This window comes from Dreissena polymorpha, chromosome 6 (assembly GCF_020536995.1).
Source record: "Dreissena polymorpha isolate Duluth1 chromosome 6, UMN_Dpol_1.0, whole genome shotgun sequence".
Taxonomy (NCBI): domain Eukaryota; kingdom Metazoa; phylum Mollusca; class Bivalvia; order Myida; family Dreissenidae; genus Dreissena; species Dreissena polymorpha.
Window position 1 is genome coordinate 102,643,781 of NC_068360.1, and position 14,047 is coordinate 102,657,827.

Genomic DNA, 14,047 nt, shown 5'->3' on the forward strand with positions numbered 1-14,047 from the left:
TGTCGGTGGTATCATTTGTGTTTGTTTGATGCAATTGTTTTTCAAGTGTTTCAATGTTTTTGATGGTTTCAGTTTCAAGTTTGTGTGTTTCTTTTTTGTTAAAATGATGTGTATCTAATTGTTGTGTTACGTTTATTTCCTTTAATTACTTACCATAAGGTATTTGAGTTTGCATCTTTATTATTTTGAACTGTATTTAATATTCCCTGTTTTATTTGTGTTTGATAGTGTGTATCTAATAGGATGCTGATGTTAATTTTAAAGTATCCTGGGCCTCTTTCAGGTTGTATATTGTGCAGTTTAAGTTCAACTAGAGAGTGGTCAGTCATAAAACCTTGTTTTATGTAACATGTTTCAATAATGTTACAAAGTGATTCAGATATTAAAAAATAGTCTAATCTACAAAATATTGTTGGTTTTGTGTTTGAGTGCCAGGTGAATTTGCTTTCGTTTGGGTATACTGTACGCCATATATCTATCATATTGTAGTTTTCAATTATGTTATTTAAAATGTTTCTATTTTAGTATGAGTATAAAGGTTTCCATTCTTTTTATCTATTTGGGGGTTCAGGAGAGTATTGAAATCACCACCGATTATAATATTTTTATCTTGGTTATTAATTATAAAGGATTGTAATGTTTCGTAAAATGTGGAATCGTCTATGTTAGGGCCGTAGACGTTGATTAATGTTATTTGTGTTTCGTTTATTTTGATATCTATACTTGCTTGTCTGCCAATTATTATTTCCTTAAAGTTATCGACTGTGACCCCTATATTATTTTTTATCAGAAAGGCAATGCCTTGTTTATTAGTATGTTCTCCACTGAGATAGATTTCTCCGTCCCATTCATCTTTTTAAGTTTGTGCTAAAGTAGGTGTCAAATGACATTCTTGTAAAAGGCATATACTAAAAAAAAATTCGTCTAACCATTTGAAGACTTTTATTCGTTTGTCTGTATTGTTTAATCCTTTAACATTTAAAGTACACAATTTTATCATTTAAGTAGGTGGAGGGTCGATTGGAAAAACATGCATTGACGGATTGTCTTGATCGGTGTATACTATTCTTGAATTTTAAAACATAAATTTTGATACAAAAACTGCATTAGCATTCTAAATTAATCAACTAAAAATATTTTCGTGTTTGTATGTAACGTTAAATAATTCAGCAACAATATAAGCGGTACATATAGAAGAGTCATAATAAAATCGAAGTATTTTTTGTGTGTATTATTTTTATATTGGTTTAAACTCACCATACATGCCTTAAATGTGTATTGTTCAAAGACAACTGCAACACAAGTAGCTGGTATTAACTGGTAATTCTCATAGTTATTATGACAGAGATTAAAAGAACGAGATATTTGGGTACACACTATTTTAAAACGTGTACGCAAATCCTTCAAAATAAGGAATCAATGACATACGTACACTTAACACAATTAATTTGTCATGCATTCCGTTATGTGAACACAAAGAAGGTCGTTTTTATATTGAAAACTGTATTCGTATTTCTAAGTACTCTCTCGAGTGTGTACCTTAACCTTAAATAAGGTTTCGTTGAATCTGCCCAATATATTAATTATTTCCATGGGAGGAAAACCATGGATTTTCGGGTATGGTACACACTATAGTGTCTCAGTCTTGAATCTATTCTGACATACGCATTCTTTGTAATGGGGATGCTTCCATAGACGACTTAGAATGGTATGTGCGTGTTAAACAGTATGTGTCAATTTAAATTATTAAGAAGTCATTGCGAAAATGTATGTGTCGTTGGATATCAATGGTGACAAATCTCAAATACAAGAAGAAACTTTACATTGAAAACAAGAATCTGTTCAATACAATTAAATGTTCGGTACATTCATTATTCCTCCTTACGCACTGCATTAGTGTTTTATTATTTTCCCGAAAGCGATTTTAGAACATGGAATGGACTCTTTTTCCCCTGCGAACATTAAATAGTACTGGAAAAGAAAATGTATCGTGCTACCAAAAATAGGTTAACGTTCGTGTATGTGTTGATACATCTTTATTGCATATCTCTCTGCTGATGAATTAACTTTTTGATATTAAATATGTCGTCGTTATTAAAACAAATACTTCATCGTGTATAGAGCATGAACTCCGTGCCGTGGTGTAACATTTTTTAAATACTTTGTTTAAATATTGGAAGACTAGAAACCGGCAAGTGCGCTATAATTATTACTGCCGCAAGAACATGCATTAATCAAATTGCTTCACGTAGTAAATTTACTGAATGCATGTCTATTATGCGATGAGTCTTTCTAATGATACGCGAGTCATTTAAAGCGCAATTTGTTATAGTCCATGATAAAACATACCAGCTGTGACACGCTTCGGACACATTGTTTTGTTTTCAAATAAAATGATTATGTCCGCTATATAAAAATATAAGGTTATTTGACGTAATGCCTTGTGAATTACTTATTATTTATGTAGCACAGCTGTGATTCATTTCGGAGACATTGTTTTGTTGTTTTAATACAATGATTATGACCGCTATATAAAACAAATATAAGGTAAAGTGACGTTATGCCTTGTGAAGTACGTATTTATTTTTATTTGATTTATCGTTAACATCTCCCCATTTGCTCCTTATCAATATAAATCATGATGGTGTTACTTTGGACATAATTTAAGAGGGTATTAAAGGTGATTTGATGTGTTTTATTGTATTGGAATTGCGTACACGCCAACCTATGGCAGATGTAGTATTGTTTGCTATATTGTGCATATTATCTTTATTAGATTGTATGAAATGAAAATGGGTTCGTTGTTGCTATACATAATTACGAAAATAATGATACACAGTGAACGATACGAACTTATATAGTGTGTTTATGCAGAAACCAAATACACAGAACTCACCATTTTTATGTATTGCGCTGACCAAATTATCACTTATTATAAAACGTTTGCTTCATATGTAATTTGTTTTACTGCTAATATTGCTGTTAACACATACTTTTTTATTTTTTGTTTTATTGTGTGGTATAGATAAAATATATACTATTATGCTCAAGTTCCATTATTGGATATGTATATTTTGTGTTTCTCTTATGAATGTGGTTGCATATTATTTAAGAAAACTTAGAGTCAATCAATTGTGTGTATATTACGTTGATTATTTTCTCAATTCTTGCACTATTGCTGAAACTGTGTAATCATGTATTAACACAAACAGCATCAAACGAAGTTAAACATTTTAATCCTATCGTTTGGGACTTGATAATCAGTAACAATACTATAATTTGGTATATAACGTTCCATTAGAAAAAAATCATAACAATTAACTATTTATTTACCACTAATAACAGAAGGAATTTCACACCTCAACAAGACTCTGTATATTGAAAACGGCCCATCTCATTAAACATGAAAAAAAGACGCACACCGTTGCATTTTTCTGTACCTTCCACCTGGTATTCATAAGCTTTTCCTACAGTTTGCCTAGTATTGTTTAACATTGCTAATGTTAAGCTTCATAAATCGTACGGTCTCTTTATGCTAAACGACTTATTAAGAAAGTGTACACAACTATGTGTATAAAAGACACACACTACTCAAATGTTTTATTTAGTCACTTTGATATTGATATAATATGAACAATTCACATCATTCCTAGTATTGCAAGACTTTCTCGGCATGATCATAATCCAGTGTGGTACGGTCACTATTCGTGTCAAAGTGCGCCATAAGATAATCTGTCTAATGAACGTCTGTAAGTGAAGGGGCCATCTTTGAATTCCAGTATGTCAAACACATACAGTTTTTCTTCTGCCCCCGCTGGGCTGTTTGCCTTCATGGTGTTGCTCTAATTTTAGCCTTTCGATTTGTTTGGAATGCTGCCTGAAAATGCCTAAATGATGGCATCTGTCAAGCCCTAAGCTAATGGCATCTTTTGTAGAATGACCTACTTACTGCTGTGAGTCTAGCATCTTAAAGATGATCTAGCCTTGCCTCATTATTTTTTCTTTTGCATGTTGTCAACCAGGGTCCCAGCAATAGTTCTAGTCTGTTTGATGCCAGCGTAGTCCATCGTGAAGGTCGCCTGATTAATCCCATGGCCCCTATTCAGCCTGGTCAGGTTGGGCATCTTAAGAGCAATCAGCTGTTTTGCAAAACATCCACAGCTCATAATGGCAAACAATTTCTTTCTCAGGTTCGGAAAGAGGAGGGTTCCTCCAAGTGCACACCAAAGCGGAAAATCACCACGAGGGCCACTTTGAGGAAGGGATGTTCCATTTTAAAGAGTCATCAACCTCAGAATGGTCAACATATACATATTTGGGAGTTCGAATACGAACTTAAAATTTGTTTGAATCTTACACTACACATCTCAGAATATTATTAAAGGGATCTTTTCACGGTTTGGTAAATTGACAAAATTGAAAAAAGTTGTTTCAGATTAGCAAATTTTCGTTTTAGTTATGATATTTGTGAGGAAACAGTATAACCGAACATTTACCATAGTCCAATATAGCCATTATATGTATATTTTGACGATTTGAAAACCTAAAAATTATAAAGCGTTGCAACGCGAAACGATTGAATAATTTGGAAAGTTCTGTTGTTGTCGTTTAAATTTACGAAACTACGAAGATTGCTTATATAAGGTATAACATACTTTTACTGTGTATACCTGGCGGAATAGCCGAGAGGGCTACATCGTTTTTACTTCAGACTAACTCCAGGACTCCGGGGGTAACTGGTTAGAACCCTGGTACCGGCTACTTTTTTCCTTTTTTTAAATTTTATTCTTGATTTTTTACTGAGCTTTTAAGATCCGAAGTTTACATTTATTAATATAAAGCATTTAATGACAAACTTCAAAATATGCCAAAATCTGTGAAAAGGCCCCTTTAAAACAAAATGCACATAAAACAGACTATAAGTAGGTATCCCACGTTTCATTTAAACGTGTTTCGTTTTAGTAAAGTCGAGTGTAACAATAAAACCTCGTTTGCCTATTAGATTAAGTTTAACACAACACATCACTTGTTATTTATACAATAGAGGAAGTAAAAGCGTTTTCAACATGTGATAATGTTAAAAATGTGCTTGTTTAATAATACGTTTCGTATACAAATTAAATAATGGTTACCCATCGCGATTCGAGGGCATAAACGTATCGTCAATCTCTAACAGAACATGAGAGGTTAATTAATCGGATGTTGTGGCATTTGTACACGCGATTTGTCTACGTGTTAACGAGTATTGTTATTGATATTTCATCAGCAACACACGCAGATCTGTTCAAGTCCAAGTCACTTAAACTCGTATCGTATGCATTAAATCAATAACAAATAACCAATAACTCCAATCAACTTCAGAACGCTTGTAATAATGAATACTTAGTGTAAAACATACCCATAATTATCTGTGATCGTATCACTTACGGCCCAGATCAAAATGTGTACCGACACACACGAACACAGTGCGTTTCAGGATCACTAATACGTTTATCATATTTACTTTTATTTTTTCGGAGAGTCATTAGCATAGCCGTTGGTATCGTTTTGTATTATTATTCTAACACAAACGCACAACGACATACAGGCATACCATAGTATAACGTTCTCTTCTGCGTGCTGGTGGCAAAGTACGCATTGATTAGTGTTTGCAATTTACTGAAGCTGATTAAGGTTTATAATTATTTTCTAACAATAGCAAAATCTTCCAACAATCGCGAAAATACAGGGACAAGAAAACACTATACTTAGTTCGAAATATTTGCGAACAACATTTCATGTGTATATTCAAAAGGTATATTTGAAGTATATCATAATGTCAATGCTACTTAATGTATAAGAGTTAAACGGTCTAGTCTCGAATTGATTATCAAGGTTTTCAATCAATCGTCGGAACACATAAATTATTCACTGGTCATATGCTGTTGAATCCTAGGGTATTTATTACATCCGTCTAACGCACTGAATTATATAATTGTCCAATCCTTTGAAACTCATTTCCGATATGTAATATACATCGCAATGATTGATAAACAAAAGCCAATAGAGAATTTAAACGGCATGAGCTTTTGTGAAAGGCATTTATTGTGCTTTGAAACAACCGGTCCAACTGATGTAACGTGCATGTGTCCATTGATCATCCATTTGATTATTTCATTCCAGTGGACAAGTAATGCGAGATCTAAATAAAAGTTAATATTCTCGCATTCTGTAATAATGGTGTTTGATATTTCATTTCCTATTGCATGTTGTGTTTGATCAGGCTTATAGTATTATTAGTTTAATCATGAAAGAAAATAACACGCATTAACACATTAATTACTAGAGTGGCTGAAGTGTTTTTGAAATTTCCGTATGTCTTTCAACTATAATGCGTTGTGATATTGTAACTATTTAATGTTATTGAGACATGCACACTAAAATGTTCTGATAATTGTGCCTATACAATTTTAACGCAAGCCTTCCATTTACGAATAACTAAAGTATAACATATTATGTTTTTGTTGGGTACAATGGTATATAGGAATCAGGTAACTCAAGAAACACAATCAGACCAGATATTGTTATTCAAAAGAGACCAAGTGACCGATTGCATGAACAATACAGGACGATACAAACTATAAGACATTCAATGTTCAAATGTTCGAAGCTCTTGTCACAAAATTCCACCGGTAAACTGAAAAAGTTTACAGCAGTTTAATGACGCTTCGAATCCCTCATTTAGTCCAGAACCAATCATTTACAAATCAGTGTTCATGAAACGTGAAACGCGACTAATATATACAATGTAACATTAAATCGCCTGTATTTCATTTTGAAACCTTAACGCTTAACATGTTAATATGAAACAGTGAAACAAAATAAGGTCGGCATGATGAATGTATCGCAATATACATATTTGTTCGCGTAAGAAAACAAAAACATACCAACGTTTCGCTTTAATGGCATATGTGTAAAAAAGGGTTCATATCAAGAATCGACATACTAATACATTGTACGTATGAATACGTTCCGGGATTCACTTAGTTTCATAAAATATATGGGGATCGAATCGGATCAACCGGATACCAGAATCAATCGTTGTTTAAAAGATACATATATTTGAGTGTACTGTTCAAATCTGTATTTGATCAATATACTATTAAAATTCATGCGAACAATGATGAGACGAAAACACAAGTGGAAAACATTATTTCGTTTTAATCATCAATTGTACTAAGCAGAACTCTATTTACAGAACTGGAAAAAAATATATTCATACACATGACATAACATGGTTAGCTGTTTAAAACACTAGTCTTTTGATAATATACACAGAAGGGTTTACATGCGTTTGGAGAGTCATTAAACTAGTCCTTGTATGTATGTTATGTAACAGTATAGGACATATATCCGTCTGTATTAACAAACACACACACACACACTTACTACGAATTGACATAATTCGTCCAAACATAATTACATATTTTATAATCCAGTTTTAACACTCGTTTCTTACGTCACATTGGTCTTTGTACTGTTGCATCGGCAAAACTTCAAACCCTTGATGTTTTAACATGACTGAAGTAGACTGCTCAGCCAATCGCTTATCATTGTTGATTGATGTCAGACACAGCAGGTGATTCTTGCATCTTGAGCAAAAGACGTCAATAAAAACACAACGGAATCTGCTGCCGAACGCGATATACAACAGTATGTTGAAGGCTAAGGATAGGTAGTATATCGACAGTGTTATTTGTTCCACCGCTTGATCCAAGGAAGAAAACTCATCGCCAGATTGAATACCAATGAGTGGTAAAATCATCAGTCGCAATCTGTTAACATGTGACGGTAAATTCAACACAAAGAAAGAGAGCGTCACAGCAAACAACATTTTTGTAACTGTCGCCATTGGATTCCGGTTTTTTCTCGCGTTAGGCGCTCTTAGATGTTTTCGACGTTTGTAAGATTTCACAAGATCACAAACTATTGCCGTCATTAGCAAGAATAAACACACAAATGGTATGGCTAGTGTTAATACGGTGTCTGTGTAAACAAGTCCTTGTATGATATTTTCGAGGCCTGAATAAACCAAACACGTCGAAGGCGTCATTGCCCAGAAAGGAAAATTATACAAACAAACAGCTATTAATCCTAAAACAGCCACAATTATTTTAGCCTTTGTCGGTGTGCATAAGCGATTGACGACGAAAGGTCGGCATATTCGAATGTAATTTTCTGCGGTCACAAACACAACCATCCACACGGAAATAAAGCCACATACGTATGTAAGAAATATGATTATTCGACACGCGCCATGTGTAGATCCCAACTGCAACCGAAACGCTCTTGAAATCCAGATAATTAGAAGAGTTGTCAGAAAGCCGTTGTCAGATAGTCCCCTGACGGCAAGGAAGATGCTGCAAGAATTGTTCCGCAGTGATTTGTGCATGAAAATTCCGGTCGATAAAGAGTTTCCAATTAGCCCGATGATGCAAAGTATTGGTATGATCAAAAGCTGTACATATTTCGTAACAGGCTGTAAGTCTCTTTCGTTAGTCGTATTATTTATATTCCGTAAAGCGTAGTTTTCCATCGAGGTGGTCATTTCCGACAGGTTTGAAATGCTGAAGTGCGTCATTATGTAGGGGCGTTACGTTTTCTTTAAAATAAAAAAATAAAAACTACAACAGTGCAATAATTCAGGTCAACAAAATGTGTATTCGTTCAATAAATTATATATTACTAAACGAATGTATCGACGTATAACTTAAGCTGGTTAAATACGCCTAAATAAGTAATATACACACTTTTCATAGTTATACATGACTCATATTATTTGCAGTCTTATGTACACGAAGTAGACAATAAAAAATATTATTTGTTCATAATTCATTAATTTATTAAAGGTATGACACCAATTTAAAAAGCAAGCATGATCAAACAATGTACCTCAAACTTTTGCTTTTATAATATTAGCATGTGTGCTTACACGACAAATTTAATGAACCCAATACGTGTTTGTAATGGTGTTTTAATGCAGGGTCATGGTTGAAGAAAATGCGTTCGCTAAATAAATAATTACCGATTAAAGTATATACAAGATGCACGCAAGCAGTCGTTACCTTTTTATTTATAATTAAACATCAAATGGCTGAAACCTTTTAGATATTTATATGACAATAACGCTAACAAAAAACGTATCGCCAAGTATAACGGTTAATTGTTTTTTTTTCAAGCCTCAAACATTGAACTTGTTTTTTTTCCATATGAGCTATGCATTCGTATTATTGCTTTGTATGTTAATATATATTATTATTGATGTAAAAAACATTTTACTTGCGATTTGTGTGTGAACTCATTATACCTTATATGAAAATGAACAACATATAATTGACAATTTTCTTACCTCTTTGCCTTCTTTTGAATTATAAGCATCAGCATCTAATGACTTATCCACAAAATAAAGAACCTGTCTCCGATTTGAGTAAGTTACATGTGGTTCCTTTGTCCTATTTTCTCTTATTAATGGAAAACGTTCAAAACATTTGAGCAAGTAAAACAGCCGATTATTAGATCAACTATGCTTATGTACATAACGATTTAATCGCCGATTTTAAACGCGACTGTTTCAACGACGCAACCTTTTTTATACCAATGCGGGCGTCTCGAAGATTCCAGTATCGGAAAATGTGGTGTTGCTGAGAACATTGCCCAAGAAGGTTTTATTGTTTTATCAATGCGCGCCATAACTGGTTATACATAATGAGTATGCTTTCGTGCGGAAATAATAGTAAAAACATGGAAAACGGTAACCTTTAAAAAAATATTGAATATAATACAATTAAGAGAATACACTGCACATTGGAACGATATCATATAAGACATTACCATTGTGTAAACTTTATACTGTACGTTTTATTTTCCTTCACGTTCTGTGTTTGTTTGCAGCAATACTCAAATTTACACGGATATATTCCGTTCAAAGTCATATCTGTTTTTAATTTATATAAGTCTCAAAACTACGATCTGAAAAAAATTATCATGTTAAACATACAATATGAAAATGTATTTTTAGTTTTAGAGATGAGGGTCAATCCCAGTCATTTGCCAAGAGAGGCATCACGCTTCTGCTGTTTCGAGAACATTGCTGCAGCAAAATGTGTTTATAGTTGTAAATTATGTATTCAATCTATAAATCAAACTAAAATGCAGATGACCGAAAATAAGTATGTATAAGTGGATTGTAACATTTCTATTTATATTAAGAAACGCCGGATATTAAACGTTTTGAGTAAATACATTAAAAGTCAATTTTGTTTTTTTCCCATAAATTTGCTTAAATTGAATAAACATGTATGGCTTTAACTATCATTTTGAAATTAAGCTGGGCTCGATCCTGGTCACATGGCGTCCTAATGAATCGATGTGAATTTAACACTGAACTCGTAAACTGATTAAGTCATGAACAATAACATTTCAATTAACATACACCTTATCAGCAAAGCATCGGGTCGAGACATTTTTACTTGTCGTAAGTTTTGAAATTACACAACAAGTACACCATTAAACAAATTGGCACAAACAGTACACCGCAGTCTACATGAGCGGTTGTGTGCAAACGTGTTAAAAGCAACACAATTTATTTGGCATAGTAAATCTAAGTATAAATAAGAAACATATTTTATCTATGCCAATTAGAACATATATGGTGGTTACACGTTAGCAATCCGTTTTTTGTGCGCTATAAAACTTAAAAATAATCGCGTTTGTCGAAATTGACGTATACGTCTAGAAATCATACTTTCGGATTTAAAAGCGTTATAGTTTGAAAAATAATCAAATTCTTGCTAACTAGGCTAAAGATTTAATTGTGTATATGCCAATTAGAATGTATCTGGTGGTTACATGTTAGAAATCCGTCTTTTTGCGCTTTAAAACTTAAAAATATTCGCGTTTGTCGCAATTGACGCATACCTGGTTGTATAGAAATCCTACTTTCGGTTTTAAGAACGGTACTGTTTGAAAAAAATATAAATTACTTGCTAACTAGGCTGAAGCTTTGTTTGTTATCTATGCTAATTTAGAATATATCTGGTTGTTACAAGGTAGAAATCCGTATTTTGTGCGCTTTAACACTTTGAAATAGGCTATAGATTTAATGACAATGGTGCACACTTTCAAATTGCATCTATATGCATTGATTAACATGTATTTAATTTCAAGGTGTGTGGCTTTAAAGTATACACACCACTCAAAAACAAAACTATGCAATCATGCGGATTCTAAATTTTCGCTACACGTGACATTCTTAACATGTGCGTCTTTGTTTGCCTTTTAAACCAGAAAGTTGCTATGATAATCGAGGTGTGGAATACAAATATAAAGAAGTTCCATGTTCCATGTTACATTTGTGTCTCTTATTTGATGTAGGTCTATATTTTTCGCTACACGTGACATTCTTAACATGTGCGTCTTTGATCGCCTTTTTAACCATGCAATTATGCATCTGATAGTCAAATTTTACTCTTTAAAAAGTTGGGATGATCCATGAGGTGGGGAATACAAACATATAGGGGCTCCATGTTGAATTTGTATCGCGTGTTTGATGCAGGCTTGTATTTGTTGCGGGGACAAACACAAACTTGTAATACATGAACACAATTGACATACGTTTTGCCTTCTGTAAACAAGACGAAGTCTTTTGATGCTAAGTAAAGAAACGTTGCAGTAAACAAATTGTGTCAAATTATGGCTATATGCAACATTTAAATATAATGTAACAGTACAATAAGATGAGTTTTTCTGTGTCAAATACAGCAACAACACCAGCTCAAAAATGAACGATGCGTTAAACATGCAAATAATGTTAACGGTTAACTGCTAAGGTTTGGTTGGAGCAACTTGTTTTTACAAAAATAATGTAAAGATTGCATTTCTATATTATTGACAACCATACCATGTGAGCTAATTGTTATTTTACGATTTGCATGCTTGTTTGCACAAACTGTTAATCAATACATAATCATCCTGATCCCGGTTTAATACTTCTGAAACAGATCGGTATTGTGTTGACACATTAAGGATATTCCTATTTAAATAAATCCAAATGGACGTTGTTCATCAATGATTTAACATTTAAATAAAGAAAATAGTATTTAATACGTGTGGGTTAAATCAATTTTGAAAATGTGCGGAGTTAAGAAGTGAAATATATTATAGAGGTATAAGACATTAATAAAATAAAGGGTCAGCGTCCGAATATTTAATAATGCACAAGTGTGATTATACATAATACGTATTATATAGTAATATATGTATACACATATTTAATTTCGCTCATGATGTAGATTAATCATTGTTTGATTGTAATAACTAAAGATACAAAATCATGCCAACTTTGACGTTATTATGACCGTTAGGCAAGGATTTTCTTCCCCAAATAAGGGGTTGCTAAGGGATGAATATTTGCAGCGATTAAACTCTAACAATCCGGTTGTTTTATGGATTAATCTCTTACAATCCAAGCTAGGAGAGTGATTAATGGCTGAAACGGAGTGTTTGGAATTCTTAGGTTTTAATAGGGATGTAGCACTCTGCGCATGCGTACGGGTGAAAAGTCGGAGTTAAAAATACGACCTTTTACTAGCACTGCGCATGCGTAGGTGTGAAAGGCGGAGTTTATATCGCGAGTTATATTAAAACAGAGATATATACTTAAACAAAGATCGGAACAATAGAAAGTGTCGTGGCGAAAACTATATATTTTCACGTGACAACAATCGGGCAGCCGCTGATCTCCCTGTGGTAACTGGCGTTATCATTCGCTACGGAAGCGCGTCTACCAACTTTAAAAGAGCACCCGGTACCTATTTTTGCGCACAATCGCAAAAAAGCCACATGGAATAACGGACAATCAGCTGTTATGAGATAGCTTGACATTCATCATATCGAATATTCAAGCCACATTACAGAGGACTTCTTGTTGGCTTGCACAGCTGTGTCACGAGAATTTCTGAGGTAATTTCCAACTGTGGTGATCACCATCCAATCGGTTGCAAGCATGCTTGTGAAGACGGGGGTAACTGGAGAATATTATTTTGCATGAAAAAAAGCCGTTAGCCGGTAAAATCAACAGTACATTAAAGGCGATTTCGGGCATCATCAGCAGACATGTTCACTCTAAATAATTAATGTAAATATACTCTAAAAGTTCAAATGCAAATTGTGGAAATAATTGTGTAGGGCGAGTAAATTCAGAAAACAATAACCTTTAACAATTTTACGCAGTAGAAATTCCAGTACATGGAGATTTCATCATATACATTTATAGAAATAATTTACACAGTTTTTCCTACAGCCACGTGGTAATTTTTGCTGCTACAAATCCTTTTGTAAGCATATATACAGGTTTTATTATTCAATAGACATGAACGCCATGTAAAACCCGTGTGTTAATAAAGGCGAGACATTTATACTGTCACCCGTCAAGTTCCACGCGTGGAAAGCGCACTTGTTGCAAAATACACTGCGCTGTAACCAAATAAAGACGCGATGGCAAATCATAACATATAGTATTTGAGAATGAATATTTTCATCGGAATTAATGCATACACTGGCAAAGTATTGACCCATTGATACTTGAGAAAAACATGTAAAACATACGGTTTATACATTGCAGTAGATTTTTTTTTAAAGAACCAAACAAACACAAGGCTACTTTGCTTGACAAGTATGCTGGTACAACAATATTGTTGAAGAGAGGTTGACTACCCGATACTGTCTATACATGAAAAACAATGTAACATGAAATGAGCATACATTGAATGAAGCATTTAACTTTACTGAAGCTGACCAATATTCATGTATTTATTGTAATGCGGTTTGTTTGATAATTGAATACAATTCTCATTGATATTAATACATTTATGATAATCATTATGCTGCACATGCTTTATAAGTCACACACACACAGATAAGTACATTAATATATAGTTCTCATAAACCAATATTGTGGGTCGTCATATTCAATGGAAAAGTATTGCCCATTGAAACTCAAGAACAACAT

General features: G+C 33.5%; 1 protein-coding gene across 1 annotated transcript in view; it reads left to right on the forward strand.

The window, feature by feature from the left end:
* Positions 1 to 1,605: 1,605 nt before the first annotated feature.
* LOC127835956 (uncharacterized) overlaps positions 1,606 to 14,047 on the forward strand; it is a 136,017-nt gene continuing 123,575 nt past the window's right edge. The window contains exons 1-2 of the mRNA XM_052362375.1: positions 1,606 to 1,617; positions 4,023 to 4,266. Coding sequence (XP_052218335.1) covers positions 1,606 to 1,617; positions 4,023 to 4,266 — 256 coding nt within the window. The remainder of the gene's footprint in view (positions 1,618 to 4,022; positions 4,267 to 14,047) is intronic.